General features: G+C 41.1%; 1 protein-coding gene across 4 annotated transcripts in view; it reads right to left on the reverse strand.

Moving 5' to 3' along the window:
* Positions 1-2,694: 2,694 nt before the first annotated feature.
* SPATS2 (spermatogenesis associated serine rich 2) overlaps positions 2,695-18,145 on the reverse strand; it is a 133,617-nt gene continuing 118,166 nt past the window's right edge. For all 4 annotated transcript variants that reach the window (XM_057701433.1, XM_057701431.1, XM_057701434.1 and 1 more), the window contains 5 exons: positions 16,185-16,243; positions 11,720-11,829; positions 6,757-6,859; positions 5,001-5,215; positions 2,695-3,930 (listed from right to left, as the gene is read on the reverse strand). In XM_057701433.1, the coding sequence (XP_057557416.1) occupies positions 3,619-3,930; positions 5,001-5,215; positions 6,757-6,859; positions 11,720-11,829; positions 16,185-16,243 (799 nt within the window). In that variant the 3' untranslated portion in view covers positions 2,695-3,618. The remainder of the gene's footprint in view (positions 3,931-5,000; positions 5,216-6,756; positions 6,860-11,719; positions 11,830-16,184; positions 16,244-18,145) is intronic.

Genomic DNA, 18,145 nt, shown 5'->3' on the forward strand with positions numbered 1-18,145 from the left:
TACTTTATCAATAACTATATGATCCAACAATTGCACTCCTAGGAATTTATCCTAAAGATCCACTTTCACATTTGATGAGTGATATATGTATTATGAGATGCTCATTTCAGCAATACTTATAATAGCAAAAAACTGAAAATCATCATTAGGGACTGGTTAAACTAATTATGATAAATTTATACAAAGGTATACTCTGCAGCCACAGAAAGAACAAGGTATATTTATGTACACTGACATGGAAAGAGGCCTAAGCAGTATACTTTCTTCTGATATAGGCTTATCAATACAGAAAATCTCTGGAGAAATACATAAGAAACTTAACAGTGGTTGTCTCTGGGGAAGGAATAAATAGTCCAAAGTGGGATGGAGGTTTATTTTTCATCATATATCCTTTTGAACTATTCAGGTTTTTTTTTTAGACCATTTACATATATTGATTTTTCTTAAAACCAAACAAAAGGTAGTTATAAAAAGTGAGGACAAGTTAAAAGAAAAAAAAAAGGAAGTTGTTTAGGAATATGCATAATATGATTTCCATTTATGTAAAAGAAGGAAAAAAATAGTTGCATGTTTGGATTTAGAAAATTTGTGAAAAGATAAACAAGAAACTTATCAGTGATTTCTTCTAGGGAGGGGGAAAAGGTAGGGGAGAATTTTTCACATCATGTATCCCTTTGCACCTTAAAAATAATAAGCCTGTATTACTTTTCTAAAAAGTGAATTTAAAAAACTACTGTAAATAAAGTGCCTATGAAATATCTGATGTTCATTATGAAGCCACACTAATTTAAATTTTCTCTCTCAAGTGGCACGTAAGTGACAAAGCTAAACCTGAAGTTTCAATCTTCTCTCTTAGGCTGGGAAAGGACATGACATTGATCTCTAAGAGGAAATGGAAAGGGAAGGAAAAACGATGATTAGGTAGGATGTCTCTGGACACGCAGTGGGAACTGCCCAGGGTCCAGAGCCGCCCTTCTCTTGGAAGGAAGAGCTATTATAGGGAGCACGGGTTAAGCTGCACAATTCAAACTTAACCTAAACCTAACTCCTCTTCACTGAAGAAAGTCAAATTGGCACATTTAGGAGCAGAATATCTACTACGTGAGATCCTAAATGAATTATGATTTAGACATGTTATCTAAAAAAAAAAAAGAGTTGTAGAATGTATATAGTATGCTACCTTTTTTATAAAAAAATGAAATAAAAAATTAAAAGCCTATATATCTTTGTGTATAAGCACGTATATGCTTTGAAAAAGGTTTATTAGGATATATGCCAAATTATTAACAGTCATGGGACTTCCCTGGTGGTCCAGTGTTAAAGAATTTGCCTTCCAATGCAGGCGGCATGGGTTTGATCCCTGGTCAGAACTAAGATCCCACATGCCTTGGGGCAACTAAGCCCATCCTCCCGTGCACCACAACTACTGAGCCCATGCGCCTCAACTAGAGAGAGAAAACCCGCACATTACAACTAGAGAGAAGCCCGCGTGCCGCAACCAAGAGCCCGTGTGCAGCAACTAAGACCTGAAGCAGCTAAAAATTAAAAAATTCAAAAAAATATATTTAAAAAACCCCCAAAACAAACAAAAAAACCCCAGGCATTACCCCTGAGGAATAGAATGGGAAGGAGGAAAACTTTTTTTCCTTTTACATTTCTATATTATTTGATATTTTAAATACTACTTCTATAATTAAAAACAAAATGTAAAAACAAAAGCTTCATAATTTTCAAACTTTTGAAAAAAAAATCTTCAAGTATTTTTCTATAAGGAGATTTTAATTTCAACTTCAAGGCAGTTTTGACAAACATGTGGCCTCCCATCTGTTTAGGTGGTTAAATACAGTCTTGCCTGGATACGGGGATAGGCCTCATAATCCTTCAAGGCCACTTCAGTCTCTGGATTTCCTACACAGTGTAGGGAAGCAATTAGTCAGAAAAGCAGGGCTTTTTCCTGATACCAGCAGGGTGAGGGTGGTGCTGGATAAATTCCCACAAATGAGGTGGCCAGCCCCTTGGAAAATGGCTTCCTAGGACTCCTTGACTATCGCTTTCTTTACTGAAAGACACTCTCTCTCTCGCGCGCGCTCTCTTTCTCTCTCAGTCTGTGCAACCAACCTGAACCCTGGCAGCTCAGCTTCAGCCAAAGAGCCAGGGGAAGCCCTGAGGCAGCTAAGTTCTGCACCACTGCCACTTACAGCCTGGGCTTCAGATTTCGAAGAACAAATACTGGGGAAGAAAAAGCTCTGCTGTTATTAAATCACAGAGGCTGGGGAGGGTGTGGGGTGGGGGTCTGGTACCAGCCCCACCTGCTACATGCAGGAACCCGATTACATTGTGACATCCACTACTCCTGTGAAGGGACAGGCAGTAGGAGACAGGGGTGTGGACAGAACCTTTGGTTGTCTGGGGGAGCTGTTGGCAGCTGTGGTTTTTCTGAACTAGTAGGCTCTCCTTTGGAAAGTCACTATTCCCTCTCCTACAGACCCTTCCCCAAGAGGAACAGCTGCATCTGTTCACGCTGGCTTTTACATTTAATTTGGTTCTGAAGCTAAGCAGTGGACAAATGACTTAGGAATTGGACACCCTCATTTAAGCCCCGAACAAGCTGTCCGAGTGACTTCTACCCCGTGAGGCCCAAAGTAAAACAGAGAATGAAATGAAGTCGCTTCCTGCTGTGAAACAAACGTAGGAACATTTATGCAGTTGTTTTTATTTATTCAACTCTAAAGATTGACTGTGGCAATTTTTTGATGGTTAACATCTTAGAGTAACACTAATTATATTGCTATAAATTTGGTTCAGCGTCAGAATAGGAATCAGGAAAGAGGGAGAACAACAACAACAACAAAAATCTTCAAACATTGAAACAAAAAAATACTTTTTTTCCCTTTAAGTAAATGCTACTTTCCCCCAGACTTCCCTAGACTGGTTTTCAGTCTAAGGTAATAGGAAACAAGGCTTGGGCATTCGGAAGACACCGCAGGTTAAGCCACGGTGCCAAGCAGGAGACTGAAACCCTGATCTGCGTGTCAATCTCAGGCACGTTCTGGGAGCACACCCAGACTCTCAAATATTTCCTAGTGTTCTTCCCTTTTCACCAATTCAGTTTCCCTTTGTTTGGCTAATCCAGGGCAGTACACAACCTCCTCACTGCCTCTCTTGGTCGTGCTGGTGTTTACAGGGAACCTGACTGGCACATGTGGCTTCTGCTTAGACTGGAAAAACAGCAAGACCAGCTCTGATCCATCTCCTCCTGAAAGCCTGGACAGTAGGGGTTGCTGAGGAAGGTCTCTCCAGACCCCTGAAAGACCTGGAGCACTGGGAAGAACACTGCTTATCCTTGGGAAACCTGGCAACAGTTGCCTGTGACTCCTGAGAGAAATGACCAATCAGAATCAACCCATATCACTGGGAAAGGTCAAGGGAAAAAACAGCTTCCCTTCCAAAAATGGTGAAGAGGAAACGAGGAGACAAGAAACCAAAATATTTAGAATGGCATAAAAAGTGATACGCGTAAACTTCTTTTTGTTATTAAATCTAACTGTAAGTTTCCTAAAGTCCAGTTACCAAGTTGAATTGTGTGGGACAGAAGAGAGAAGCCAGCTGGAATTTCCCTCAAGAGTTCATGGCTTCAGGCTGAGAGGTCCTGGGTTTGCGCTGGGGGAGCCCCTTTCTGAATGAGGGTTTGGGTGGGCTGGGCTCCATGCCGGCTCCGGTTCCATTGGTCCCTGCAGAGTGAGTCTGGCCCCGTTCGCTAGTGTTTCCTGGTGCCTGGGATGGGGTGCTCTGGTACCTGGAACCAGATGAATACCATGAGCTATTTCTGTAACGACCCACACTGTCATGTCGCCCTTGGTTCGTGGGCTCACTGGACTTTGGGCCTTGTGGCCTGTAGCCTTGTCCTCCTCGTCTGTTCCCCGGCAATACCTAAGGATAAAAGAATACACTGTTCAGAGCACTGTGGCTTTAGGGTACCCTGTTTGTTCCAGTGCAGTTTACTCAGGAGTACTCTGAATACCTAATAGTGGTATCCCATGCTTGGGACTCAGTTCTCTCTTATGACTCAGAATTTGATCAGACAATCCAATCTAGACACTAATGAGAATTAATAAACCTTTCGCTACATCCCCCCAAGCCTTTCACCCCCTAGGCTTCTCCACTGAAGAGCTTTTCTTTAGCGGGGTTGAAGTAGGAAGAAAGAGCATTCTCTGGGGTAGTTACAAGCCCTCAACTGGCCAAGCATCTCACCGCATGTCTGAATTTTGTAGATTATGAGCCATTTGTAAAGATAATGAGTGTCTGGAATAATAAAAGAAATGTCACTATGCTCTACTTTGCTGTATATCATGAACCAGAGATTAAATCACCCTGCTGTGACACTTCACACACCTTGCACATGACAACCCCGAAAGCTTGCCATAAGCTAGGATTTTATTTTTGTCCTCCCCTTCCAACGTAATGCCAGTCGGAAGGAAGAATCACCGACAGCACTGCCTTGGATTGCTCTTACGTATCTCCTTCAAACCACGGAAAAGAAACTATGGATTATGCTTCAACCTTCTTTCTAGTGTTCACTCCCGCCCTCCCAGGTTCAGGTTCACACACTCTCTCCCTCATACATTCCACACTGTGCTTCCAGGCAGTTGCTGCTTCAGATGCATTCTGGTGAACCTGCCACTGTGGTGCTTTTACACCTGGAGATGGGTGCACAACTCCCAGTGTGACCAATTACCAGGCAATACTACTCCCTACAACAGCTAGGACCACTGCCAACATCAGAACGTCAGCAGTCTTGGCAACAGGACATATCAACTGGCTGGTGGTTTGGAACATACATACCAAATGCTTTCTCTGGAACTAACTGAGGCTGGAGGGATTCAAAATAGGTGTGGAATGGACATAAAGAGAGGAAGGTAATGTACTGAGTTGTCAGCGTTTAAACTGTGACAACCTGGCAGCTTTTCTTCCCAGCTTGCTCAGTGCGGAAGCTAGGTTACCTCTCGGTGAGGCTGGTTGGGCCGGCCACTGGAGTGTGCTGTGGTTGCAGGAGACTCCCCTGGTGCCAAGTTTTTCTTGTTAGCGCTTGTAAGGCTGGGAGCAGAGGCACAGGTGGAAGAGGAAGCAGCAGAGACATCACACGGGCTACTCAAAGACACAGATGTAACCGAGCTACATCGAGATCTGGTTGAATAGCTGTTCTTTGGATGGGACACTGAGACAGAAATATGAGAAATATGTGGTCATATGACAAGAGCATGATGGGTAACATTTTCCCCGCTTCTCCATTTCACAGTGAGCAATTCGGGATAGAGAACTGTCTATCCGAGTATCTGTAAAGATAAGCTTACAAATAGGTAACAGGAAGGAAAATCTCCCTTCTGCCCTCTTCCTCCACTCCTGCCACATCCCACTGCTTTATAAACGATGATAGCAGTGGCCCATCCCCCCACCAACTAATGACTTTTGGCGTTTCCTACCACCTCAGCTCCTGGCTTTGGCTCCAGCAGCTGAGTAAGCCTAGGAACAATAGTATGGGCCATATGTTCGGTTTCCGATGCAAGGAACATTCTAAAGTACAGACTTCACAAAGAAAGCAAAGACTAAATAAAAAGCCAAATTCTTTTTTAAAAATTTGAATGATGCAAGATGAGTTACATATGAACAGGACGCGTCTTTACGATAAATATCTATCTTCCCAAGGCTCTTTCTGCAAAAAGAACTCCAAATTCCAAAGTATCAATCTAGCTGAAAAATATTAATATTTTCAATTCAAGTTTTGTCAGAATTCAATGGTTTAAAAGTAACCCCTGGATTTTTTTCCTTGGTTTTAAGCCTGGGCTAATGTTGAGTTCATAATCACTGCCCTATGATCCAACGTATATTTCACTTTTACACCAAGACAGAAAGAACAGAGGAGCTGAGCTCAGGGTCTGGGTTTGACTGATATGTCACTACAAGCTCTTACCTTAGAGGCACCTCTGTGCCCCCCTCCCCACCTATTATGTGCTAGGCAAAGCAGGTATTGTTATCTCCATTTTGAAGGAGAGTAAAATAAAGGGCCGAGGCAAGGATTCAAACTTGGTCTGACTCCAGGGCCACATGCTCTTTACACTATATGCTAAACACCTCTCAGCTCAGCAGAAAATGATGAAAAACTATGACTGCGAATTTAGGGAACTGGAAAATACCCATCTTTAGAGCTCAAAGCATCTGTGTCCACTGACTTGTTAAGTATCTCAGAGTTCCTTTTCATAAAAACAGGCAAACAAGATGCAGAGAATGGACTGGAGGACACGGGTTGGGGGGGCGGGGGGTGAAGGGGAAGCTGGGACGAAGTGAGAGAGTAGCATAGACATAGATACACTACCAACTGTAAAATAGCTAGCTAGTGGGAAGTTGCTGTATAACAAAGGGAGATCAACTCGATGATGGGTGATGCCTTAGAGGGCCAGGACAGGAAAAGTGGGAGGGAGTCACAGGAGCGAGGGGATATGGGGGTATGTGTATAAGTACAGCTGATTCACTCTGGTGTACCTCAAAAGCTGGTACAACAGTGTAAAGCAATTATTTTCCAACAAAGAGCTTAAAACAAACAAACAAACAAACAAACAAACAAAACAGGCAAACAAACCAAAACCCAAGAGGGACTGAGGAAGAATCAGGGGAGAAGCCAATTGACACCTCAGACTCTAGCTAGGAGAGGGCGGTCTTCTCATCACCATCTCCGGCACCCTGAATCTCTCACCATCTCACCTTGTCCAAATGAATCGATGTTCCTCTTCAGGGTCTCTACATCACAGGTGAACCGGGCCACTCGTCCCAGATCCTCATCATATTTACGTTCACTAACAAAGTGCTGGAGGAAAGACAAAGAAAAGCCTCCAGGTGAGACAAACAATCTATGTAGGATTTATAGCTTGCTATAAACAGATGAAACAATTACTTTCAGTTGTTTCCTTTTTGTGCTTCAAAGTTCACTAAATGGCCCTCATATTACCAATGCTGGGTGACTGACAAAATTCAGTCATTTTCTTTAAGAGTCCAAAGGTAAGTCCATTTGGGAGCTTTACGAAATGCTACACGGTGGTCATTTTGTGTAAATCAAGAGAAACTGGAGAAAGGAGAAGGAACTCATGGTGGAGGGCCATCTCTCTCTCCACTGCTGGCTACTCTCCACCTTGTTCCCTGTTATACGCAGGCAGAGGCAGCAAAACTGCTCGTAAGTTACAACAATGATTCCATTTAAACAGACGGTTTTGTGTTCTTTAATAGAAATTTCCTGAGGAAACCCACTTTGCCTCTTTATAAAGTAGGATTTGTTAGCCCTTGAAACAAGAACAATTTCAGGAGATGGAAAATCATTCATGTGAAAAGTCAGCTTTGCAAATGAGAAGAGTCTGTGCTGCAAGTACTTTAATCCTTTTAAGCAGACTGAGCAGAGAAGCAACCAATCCCTTGGGTCAAAAACTAACTATACTATAGAAATAGTGGGACTAGAAACATGTCAGGAATAAAGTGCTTCTGGGGGTCTATTTCAGTAAACAATTTCTAAGGTAGTCTGGAATCATTTTTTCAGATGAAAAAGAGAGTAAGAAAGAAAAGTGAAAGGCCTAGATATAATTTAGAAGAACTGAACTCCTCAGAGCAGTCCTCCAACTGGGGGTGGCCTAATTCCACTTTGGATTTTTGAAGGGTAGAATCAAGTGCATCAGAATCCTCAGGGTGCTTCTAGAAGCAATAAATGGGAGAGGAGAAATCAAAATTACCCCTGAGCCTTGAAGTCCTAAAACTTCACAGTATACCGTGGCTTGGGAAAGCACAGGAATTTCTATAACAAAGCCTTCAGACGTGTAATATCAGTCTGAGATTAATTCTCAAATTCTAGAGTTTCCTGAGCCAAAGACATAACAGGAATGACGGAAATAAAATGATCTGGAAATAAGACATTTAAATTGCACAGCACCCACTTCAGTACACTCAAAACGAGGAGAGAAACAGATCCTTAGTCAGCCTGCAGAAATATTTCTAGCAGCTCTTCAACCACGTGGGAAGGGGAACAGATGAAGCCTGTGAGAGCCAGAATTCTTATCTAATTCCAAAGGGGTTTCCGGCTTCTCCCAGATAGCTGAATGAGAGTGACTGGCAGCAATGCGAGGAAGACTTTCTATAAAATTTAGCGATATAGTCTTAGTTAATCAGAAAATGGTAATTTAAAACTGGCATTGTTGGTTTCACTATTTCTCCCCAATACAGTCTAAGGGGAAGGAGTGAGAGAACAATAACACGGCATTTGTGTGAGAGACTGGGTCAGGATGGTAACAGGGATGCCTGTAAGGTCTCAGATGATCTTCCATCTATGCTTTTATTTCACAAAGGCTGTTATACAGCCTCCCCAGCAAGTATTCCTCTTTTTTTTTTTTTTGGCACACGGGCTTAAGTTGCTCCGTGGCATGTGGGATCTTCCTGGAGCTGGGATCGAACCCGTGACCTCTGCATTGGCAGGCGGATTCTTAACCACTGCGCCACCTAAGAAGCCCCAGTATTCCTCTTATACGGCAATAAATCTCACCCGTTCATAGAGTTAGGGCTCAGGAGTAGAGAAGGCCAACTCCCCTGGTTCATACAGCTCACAGTTTAGAAACAATTCATTAGATTGCCAGTGTCCACAACTACCCATGAATAACCCAACCTCTCTCAGGCTCCCATCTTAGCTCAAAAACACTGTTCTTTATATAAGAATTTAAAACATCTTAGTGTTGAATCCAAGTAATCTTTATACATAGTTTATAATATACTCAAATTACTCATTTTTCTCTTATAAAATCAGAATTGACCAACCAACTATTTATCTACTGAACACCTACTGAGGCACTGTGCTAGGGCACTGGAGACACAGCAGTTCCTGTCACTGTAAAGTTTACTATCGAGTGGGAAAGACAGATTAATCAAGTGCATATACAGTTATAAGTGTGCTGGAAGGCACAAACGGAGGGATATATCAGGAAAGTCAGGAAGGATGACGAGGTCAGGAGTGAGATGTGTGCTGGCAGTGGTGTGGGGAAGGAACAGGATGTTCTGGACAGGTGGAAAAGCATGGGCAGCAGCCCTCACAGGAGGGAACAGGCTATGCCCGTGGTAAGGAGGGTATGGATGGAGCATAGGGGACAAGGGGGACAGTGTAGAAAGGATGGCAGCAGGGCCAGACCATACAGAGCCCTACAGGCCACGGAGGATTATAGCCCATCCTGAAAGCAACGGGAAGTCTGAAGCAGGTTCTGTAGTGCGAGGAACAGATGTGACGGTGTGGGGAGGGCGGGGCAGCGGCAAAGTGGAGGAGTGAAATCTGTTTTTTTGTTTTTTTTTTTTTTTTTTTTTTTATTTTTTGGGGGGGTACACCAGGTTCAATCATCCGTTTTTATACACATATCCCCATCTTCCCTCCCTTCCTTGATGCCCCCCCTAAGCCCCCCCCACCCTCCCCGCCCCAGTCCTCAAAGGCATCTTCCATCCTCGAGTTGGACTCCCTTTGTTATACAACAACTTCCCACTGACTATTTTACAGTTGGTAGTATATATATGTCTGTGCTACTCTCTCGCTTCGTCTCAGTTCCCCTTCACCCCCCGCCCCCTCCCATACCTCGAGTTCTCCAGTCCATTCTCTGTATCTGCAACCTTGTTCTGGTCACTGAGTCCAACAGTACCATTTTTAGATTCCGTATATGTGAGTTAGCATACAATATTTGTCCTTCTCTTTCTGACTTACTTCACTCTGTATGACAGACTGTAGTTCTATCCACCTCATTACATATAGCTCCATCTCATCCCTTTTTATAGCTGAGTAATATTCCATTGTATATATATGCCACATCTTCTGTATCCATTCATTTGTTGATGGGCATTTAGGTTGCTTCCATGTCCTGGCTATTGTAAAGAGTGCTGCAATAAACATTATGGTACAAGTTTCTTTTGGGATTATGGTTTTCTTTGGGTATATGCCCAGGAGTGGGATGACTGGATCATATGGTAGTTCTATTTGTAGTTTTTTAAGGAACCTCCAAATTGTTTTCCATAGTGGCTGTACCAATTTACAGTCCCACCAACAGTGCAGGAGAGTTCCTTTTTCTCCACACCCTCTCCAACATTTGTTGTTTCCAGACTTTGTGATGATGGCCATTCTGACTGGTGTGAGGTGATACCTCATTGTGGCTTTGACTTGCATTTCTCTGATGATTAGTGATGTGGAGCATCTTTTCATGTGTTTGTTGGCCATCTGTATGTCTTCTTTGGAGAAATGTCTATTTAGGTCTTCTGCCCATTTGTGGATTGGGTTATTTGCTTTTTTGGTATGAAGCTGCATGAGCTGCTTGTATATTTTGGAGGTTAATCCTTTGTCCGTTGTTTCATAGGCAATTATTTTTTCCCACTCTGAGGGTTGCCTTTTAGTCTTGTTTATGGTTTCTTTTGCTGTGCAAAAGCTTTTAAGTTTCATGAGGTCCCATTCATTTATTCTTGATTTTATGTCCATGATTCTAGGAGGTGGGTCAAAAAGGATTTTGCTTTGATGGATGTCATAGAGTGTTCTGCCTATGTTTTCCTCTAGGAGTTTGATAGTGTCTGGCCTTACATGTAGGTCTTTAATCCATTTGGAGTTTATTTTTGTGTATGGTGTTAGGAAGTGTTCTAATTTCATTCTTTTGCATGTTGCTGCCCAGTTCTCCCAGCACCACTTATGGAAGAGGCTGTCTTTTTTCCATTGTATATTCTTGCCTCCTTTGTCAAAGATAAGGTGCCCATATGTGTTTGGGCTTACTTCTGAGTTCTCTATTCTATTCCATTGATCTTCCTTTCTATTTTTGTGCCAGTACCATACTGTCTTGATCACTATGGCCTTGTAGTATAGTTTGAAGTCAGGAAGCCTGATTCCACCAACTCCATTTTTCCTTCTCAAGACTGCTTTGGCTATTCGGGGTCTTTTGCCTTTCCATACAAATCGTAAGATTTCTTGCTCTAGTTCTGTGAAAAATGCCATTGGTAATTTGATCGGGATTGCATTGAATCTGTAAATTGCTTTGGGTAGTACAGACATTTTCACGATGTTGATTCTTCCAATCCAGGAACATGGTATGTCCCTCCATCTGTTTGTGTCGACTTTGATTTCTTTCATCAGTGTCTTAAAGTTTTCTGCATACAGATCTTTTGCCTCCTTAGGCAGGTCTATTCCTAGGTATTTTATTCTTTTTGTTGCAATGGTGAATGGGCGAGTTTCCTTAATTTCCCTTTCTGCTCTTCCGTTGTTAGTGTATAGGAATGCAAGAGATTTCTGTGCATTAATTTTGTATCCTGCTCCTTTACTAAACTCATCAATGAGTTAAGAGGCTATTACAGAAGTTCAAGCAAGAGATCATAGTAGCTTGATCATGATGGTGGTGGTGGAGATAAAGAGAAAAGGTCAGATCTCAGATTTCACAAAAGGTCAAATGGACAGGGTCTGCTGACATTTTTAATTGCGGGAAAAGGAGAAGTTTCCTAAGGTTTCCAGCTTGGACCCTGGATAAATGATAGTACCACTTACAGAGAAAGGGAACCTGGAAAAGGGCCAGGTTTGGGAAGACGAGATCATGAGTTCTCTTAGATAGATATGGCCATGAATTATGGAGATTTGCTACTTTAGTCCCTGAGGTTAAGATGAAAGGCAGAAAAGAGAAGGAAGCTTTACCTTGATATCAGCTCTGAGCTCAACCAACTGCTCCTCTGACATCCGAACAGCCACATCAGTCATCTTCTTTAGAAGTTCTGCTTTCTTTTGACGACTGAGCAAAATTTCCACTGTAGAGGAAAAGGGAGTATGACTCTTACAGTCTGCTAAATAGGGCAAAGAAGAACTGGAAGTATAGGCCTTGCAGTATGTACTTGGACAGCCAAGGGCTTAGCTGCCCACCCATTCAGAAAGTGAAAATACCAAAGGTCCAGTTTCCACCTTCTTGAGGGACTCTGAAGGCAGTTTATGTGGTAAACACTTTGTGAATCATAGACTCATAAACCACTTGTCATTTCTCTTTCTCCTCTTCCCAGTTAAAAAAATTTATCAAAAAGCATGTAAATTAAAACATAAATATGCATAAGTAAAGAATTCACCTAGAATAAATGAGTATAAAATGAAAAATAAAACTGTCCCTCCTACTCTGACTTTGTGGTCCACTCCCCAGAGGAAACCACTGGTAACAATTTCTTATGTATACTTCCCAATGTACCCTCCTCTGCATATACAACATCTCTCTCTCTTCCCCCCCCCAATGGTCCCTCCTTTATCTTAGCTATTTCTATTTACTATATCTTGACGTTCATTCCTTATTAATACCTTGGATTCCCCTCACTCTGTTTAACAGCCACCTAATACTCTACTATGTGGATATACCACAATTATTTACCAAGTTCCCTAATGATGGATATCTAGATTATTTACATCCTTTTAAGAAGCATCTTCTTTGGCTTGCCCCCTGATGTGCAACTCAGGTATGGCCCTGAAGAATAACAGCCAATAAAAATTCTCTCTGAGTAGAGAGCCAGGGGCTGCAGAGGACAATGGGCAAAAGAAATCCTTCCGGGAAGCAGAACGAGGGGCTGCCAATGAACCAAGGAACTTTCTCTACCTCTGGGGCAGGGACTCTACTATTCCTGTCTAGTAAGATTTGATCATTGCTTTTCCAACTGGGAATTTTGACTATAATTACCCTCTTCTTTCTCTATCTATAAAATATTTTTTTCTTTCAGTTTATGGGACCCCAGACCACAATATACCATATCCAGACCTGCTGGAAGATCTGAAATTACCCAGAAGTCCTGGACTTTCAGCTGAATATACAAACTAGAGGAGACTGTGGCGGTGCTGCCACTGAGGGGGAGGCGAGTGTGCTCTCACTTCGGAAAGAAGAGGACTGTAGGGCAGCTGAGGGGTGAACTGTAGCAAAGCCTGTCAGTGACTGAAGACCCATTCTCCTCTACCAGAATTCTAATATCTTTGGCTACCAATGTGCTTAGGTGAGAAAACAATCCACGTTTCCTGGCTTCACTACACATAACTGTATCTTGTGATATAGTTTGGCCACGGAGATCTAAGCAGAACTCAGGGGCAATGTTTACTAGAAAGCTCTCTAAAGGAGTCTTAGCCTGCATGTAACATTTTGCCCTTCCCTGACTGGAGTGGTAGGCATATCTTTTGACCATAAGCACTCTGTAAGGATGGCTGGGGAGAAGGACAGAGAGGCCTGGGTCCCTCACATCATTTTGGAGATGCTCTACAGCCCTGGACTGCTTACCTCTGGACCTTTCATTTCATAAGAGAAAAAGAAACTCACATTTATTTAGGCCATTCTGTGGCATGCAGTCAAACTCAATTTCTAACTGTTCTACACAGAATCCTGTAACCTAGAGAAGTTAGCCAAATTTATGTTAGAAAAAAATAGAATTTTTAAAGAGCTACATCAGGTGTAGAGCTGAATGTCTCTGGCAAACTTACTTAGTCCAATTTGCCACATATATGCCAACCATGGGCTGCTCATACCCATGCCAGGCTAATTGATAAGGGCACACTTTCCAAATAAGTTAGGAACATGCACACAAAAGTTTTCAACACAAAGGCCTAAACAAATACAAATGATTTGTTGGTCTGGCTCCCAAGATAAAACCTACTTGCCATTTGTATCAAATTCACCACCTCCCAGCTCCAGCATTCTAGGATTCTAAGATAAAATTACAGATCTCAAGATGGAGAAAATGTGTCAAGTAAAGATTTCTCAATGTATCATATAACCCAGAGGGCCTAATTATATGACCCTGGATAAGTCACATTTTCCCAAGGAACTTGTTTCTTCATTTATGAAATGAAGAAAATAAAACAAAATAAAATCTGAAAACCTAACTCCCCCATAAGGTTGATATTAATATCACATATGGAGCTTCCCTGGTGGCACAGTGGTTAAGAATCCGCCTGCCAATGCAGGGGACACGGCTTTGATCCCCGGGCTGGGAAGATCCCACATGCCATGGAGCAACTAATAAGCCCTCGAGCCACAACTACTGAGCCCACGCACCGCAGCTACTGAAGCTTGTACGCCTAGAGCCCGTGCTCGGCAACCAGAGAAGCCACTGCAATGAGAAGCCTGCGCACTGCAATGAAGACCCAACGCAGCCAATAAATAAAATTAAAAAAAAAAAAATCACATACGAATGAGTGTGAAAACTCTGTAGCTCTGAACTGTGAAGTACTATGAACATATAATTAATAAAACTATAATGTGTAAAAAAAAGAAAAATACCTTTTTGATATTGGTAAATGAGTAAATTACATTAGTATCACTGACAACTAGGATTTTTAGCATGGCAGAAAGGAGATACTGATATAAAATTGATGAATTTAAGCAAAACTCTGTAACTCTGAATTAGATAATATAAGATTGACCATGAATTGATAATTGGTTGAGGCTGGGTGCTGGGAGTTAATTCTATTAGCCTCTCTATTTGAAACAGGTTCAAAATTTTCTATAAAAGATTTATTTTATTTTATTATTATTTCGTTGCTGCGCTCAAGCTTTCTCTAGTTGCGGAGAGTGGGGGCTAGTCTTCATTACGGTGAGTGGGCTTCTCAGTGCGGTGGCTTCTCTTGCTGCGGAGCACGGGCTCTAGGCGCAGGCTTCAGTAGTTGTGGCTCGTGGGCTCTAGAGTGCAGGCTCAGTAGCTGGGGCACACGGGCTTAGTTGCTCCGTGGCATGTGGGATCTTCCTGGACCACGGCTCAAACTCATGTCCCCTGCATTGGCAGGTAGATTCTTAACCACTGCCCTACCAGGGAAGTCCCTAAAAGTTGTATTTAAAAAGCACCTTGTTCTCAACAGTAAGGACTATGTCTTCTTACTAATTTTATTTTCTCTGAAACTTCACCTTCAAAAAAGAGAACACATAGGTACAAGAATGGGCTGAAACTGTCACTAGGAATTTCAGGATATACCACACAATTTAAATGAAATCTCACCTCCGAAAAACAATGGATAGCGTCTCTGCTATGTATTCAACATTTCATTAAAGTGGATCAAAGGCAGAAACAGAGATACAGATGTACAGAACAAACATATGGACATCAAGTGGGGAAATGGGGGGCGGTTGGGAGGGGATGAACTGCGAGATTGGGATTGCCATATATACATTACTAATGAGAAAAAAAATATAAAATTGTACACTTTAAATATATGCAGTGTATTGTAAGTCAATTGTATCTCAATAAAATTTCTTAAAGTGGATCAAAACTGAACTCAGCTCAGTGCTTCAAAGCTGCCTCCTCTGGCCTATGACCACAGACACAAATGATTTAATTGTGAGTCACTGTCTCAACCTATTTCCATTCTTACCAGTCTGAGAACAGGTTAAAAGAACCTTCCTAATTATAAATCTGGCATTCAATGCATGAAGGTAAAAACTGTTGAAAAGGCCTAAACAAATCAACGCCATTGTACAAGATGCAGTTAGCATTCCCTTCTTTTCATACAGCTATCTATCTTTAACCTAACCCTTAATAGAAATGACAAAAAAACAGATATCTAGTTCTTCGGTATAAAACCCCACAAATTATCCAAGTTAGACTATTTCTCCAGAATCCATTTTAGTATCCTGAACCTTCAATTAATTGACTTTTCCCCTACCCAGTGAGTAGGGAAAGACACTGAATGAAGTTTCTACAAACCGAGAAGACAAAGAAAATTCTGAGAGAGGTAATGACAGGAATGTATACACTAATTGTAGGCAACCTGGTAAAGTCTCCTCTGATTTTGCCAAAGGCTTTTTTCCAAGTAGAAAAAAACCCAATGGAATTGTTCAATCGCTGGAGAAAAAACAAAATAAAACCCAGGCACCTGCAAGATACTTTATTTTCCTTAGTTGGTGCTATGGTGGCAGATATTATGATGTAGTCTCTTAAGACACTGAACTCTATATTCAAAATATTAAATTTTGGAAATATTGAAAAACAGGCTCTTATAAAGTTATTTCACCTGAAAGGATTCTTATGCCAGCACAGTACAACTGCTCAAGACTGTTTAACTAAATATATAAACTCTTATTGTGGCATTCATATTGAACTTTTGTTATGGGGGTTGAGAGGCAGGTAACAGCTTTAATAAAGATCAGTCTTACTTGCTTCAGCTTTCACTTTGTCCATTTCAGCAAGCAATGCCACTTCTCGATCCATTAAACTAGGAAGGGATGACAAAGGGAAAAAAGTTTGATTAGAAACTCAAACAGAAAAACGGCACATTGTTAACAGTGGAGAAAGACGTATGAGTTTGTTCCCTAAAAGCATGCTACAAAATAAACACTGTATATATCATGTGAAAATCCTATCTCACCCTCAGCAAAGATTATTTTAAAGGTTCCAATAAAGAAATCTAATTCCCTTTTATTTCTATATATTACAGTAAACCAGTAGCTAGACATCTAAGAGTTGAGAACCAGTAGATGGCAGTAGCAAGCTACAAAACATTTCTTGGTAAGTTGTGCTAAAGCGGAAGTCCTCATGGAAATTACATATTTCTACATATGTGCATATTTTTTATTTTATATTTTGGCCTATAAGATTGGACAGCTTTGCTTCTAATGAATTTTTACCAGGCAATACCCCTGCTAGGGCATGATAAATTTATCCACGATTAGGATTTATAGATCTTCAACATTTCAACACAGTTGCACCAAGTCCACTGACACTTTAGTCTTTAGAATGCAGAGTAGTCAAAACACATACATACACAGTGCTGGTTTCAGGTAAACGTTTAATAGTAATCTAGAAGAGATGGAATCAAAGGTTTCTGGAAGGCTTTTTACAGAAAAAGAACATTTAACAGGCAATTAGAATTTTCGCCACTGCAAATATAAATGGTTTATAAGCACGGGAAAGCTTTTCCATGTCCTTTGATAAAAGAGGCCACAACCTTCAATGAACATATAAAGAAATAATAAGTTGCCTAGTACTAAACCTCCAGATGCAAATAATTTTCCTTACCATATTAGTTTTCCTTAGTGGTGGCAAGAACAAAAATAAAAAATCCCCCCAAAACAAAAAACAAACAAAAAAACCCCAAAGACAAAACCACAAAACTAAAACTTTAATACCTGCACAAACATGAAATGTACCAGCTGTCTTCATATTTGAAATTCATTCCAATTTCTCCTTTTGAATGGGGATATAACTACAGAGTTAATAAAAGTTCTCTTCTTTCTGGTTGTAAAACTAATCACACACACATATGCATACATATGTGTATATATACACACACACTAACTCAATTTAGCTCAATATGTTATGTCAGCACAAATTGGTTAATATGGAGACTCTAGTGAGAGATATACAAAAAAGTATAAAAGTATAAGGCAGGGACATTTCCTCAAGGAGCAAAATCCTTTATAGTGAAGTGCTGGAGAACACAGATTGGATAATCATTATACATGACGTTAATACTTAGACTTGTAACGAAATGAATTTGGTTGGCATGCTAATCCAAAAGCACCAGACTAAAGAGAAGATACGACTATTGTGCAGTAGCAATACTTTTGCTAAGAAAGCATTTCCCAAGCCTTGGCAAATACTTTGCTCCAAGAATTCTAGCAGCATTTGGAATACCTAGAAAGCAAAACAGAAGCACATCTAAGACAAGAGCTGCCAGGCCTCAAGTTTAGCATGACCTCTCTTCTGTTGCTGAATCACCTTAAGATGCAGACACTGCATCTATCAGATGACAAATTTGTCTCTAACAAAGCTGGTAAAATATTTATCAAAAGAGCTCAGCAAACAAGTAAGCTTTTTGCAGTTTACAATCTTTATTATGAAAAAGTAGAATGTCACATGACATTTCCTCTTCTTTAAGCAAGGAAAAAAAGTTCTGCACCGTCACAATCAGACTTTTTTGTGTCAGTGTGGGCTACTACATCATGATGGTACTTTTTTCTTCCCGTCAGAAAGATTAGCACTTATTTACATCAACTTTGTTTTTTTAGATAACTCATTTCATATGAAATTCATAGGGCAGTGTGTGGGCAACCACAGGACCACTCCAATAAAAAAAAAAAGCTTACCTTTTTCATGCCGAAAACATGGAAAAGCA

This window comes from Hippopotamus amphibius, chromosome 12, assembly GCF_030028045.1.
Source record: "Hippopotamus amphibius kiboko isolate mHipAmp2 chromosome 12, mHipAmp2.hap2, whole genome shotgun sequence".
Taxonomy (NCBI): Eukaryota; Metazoa; Chordata; class Mammalia; order Artiodactyla; family Hippopotamidae; genus Hippopotamus; species Hippopotamus amphibius.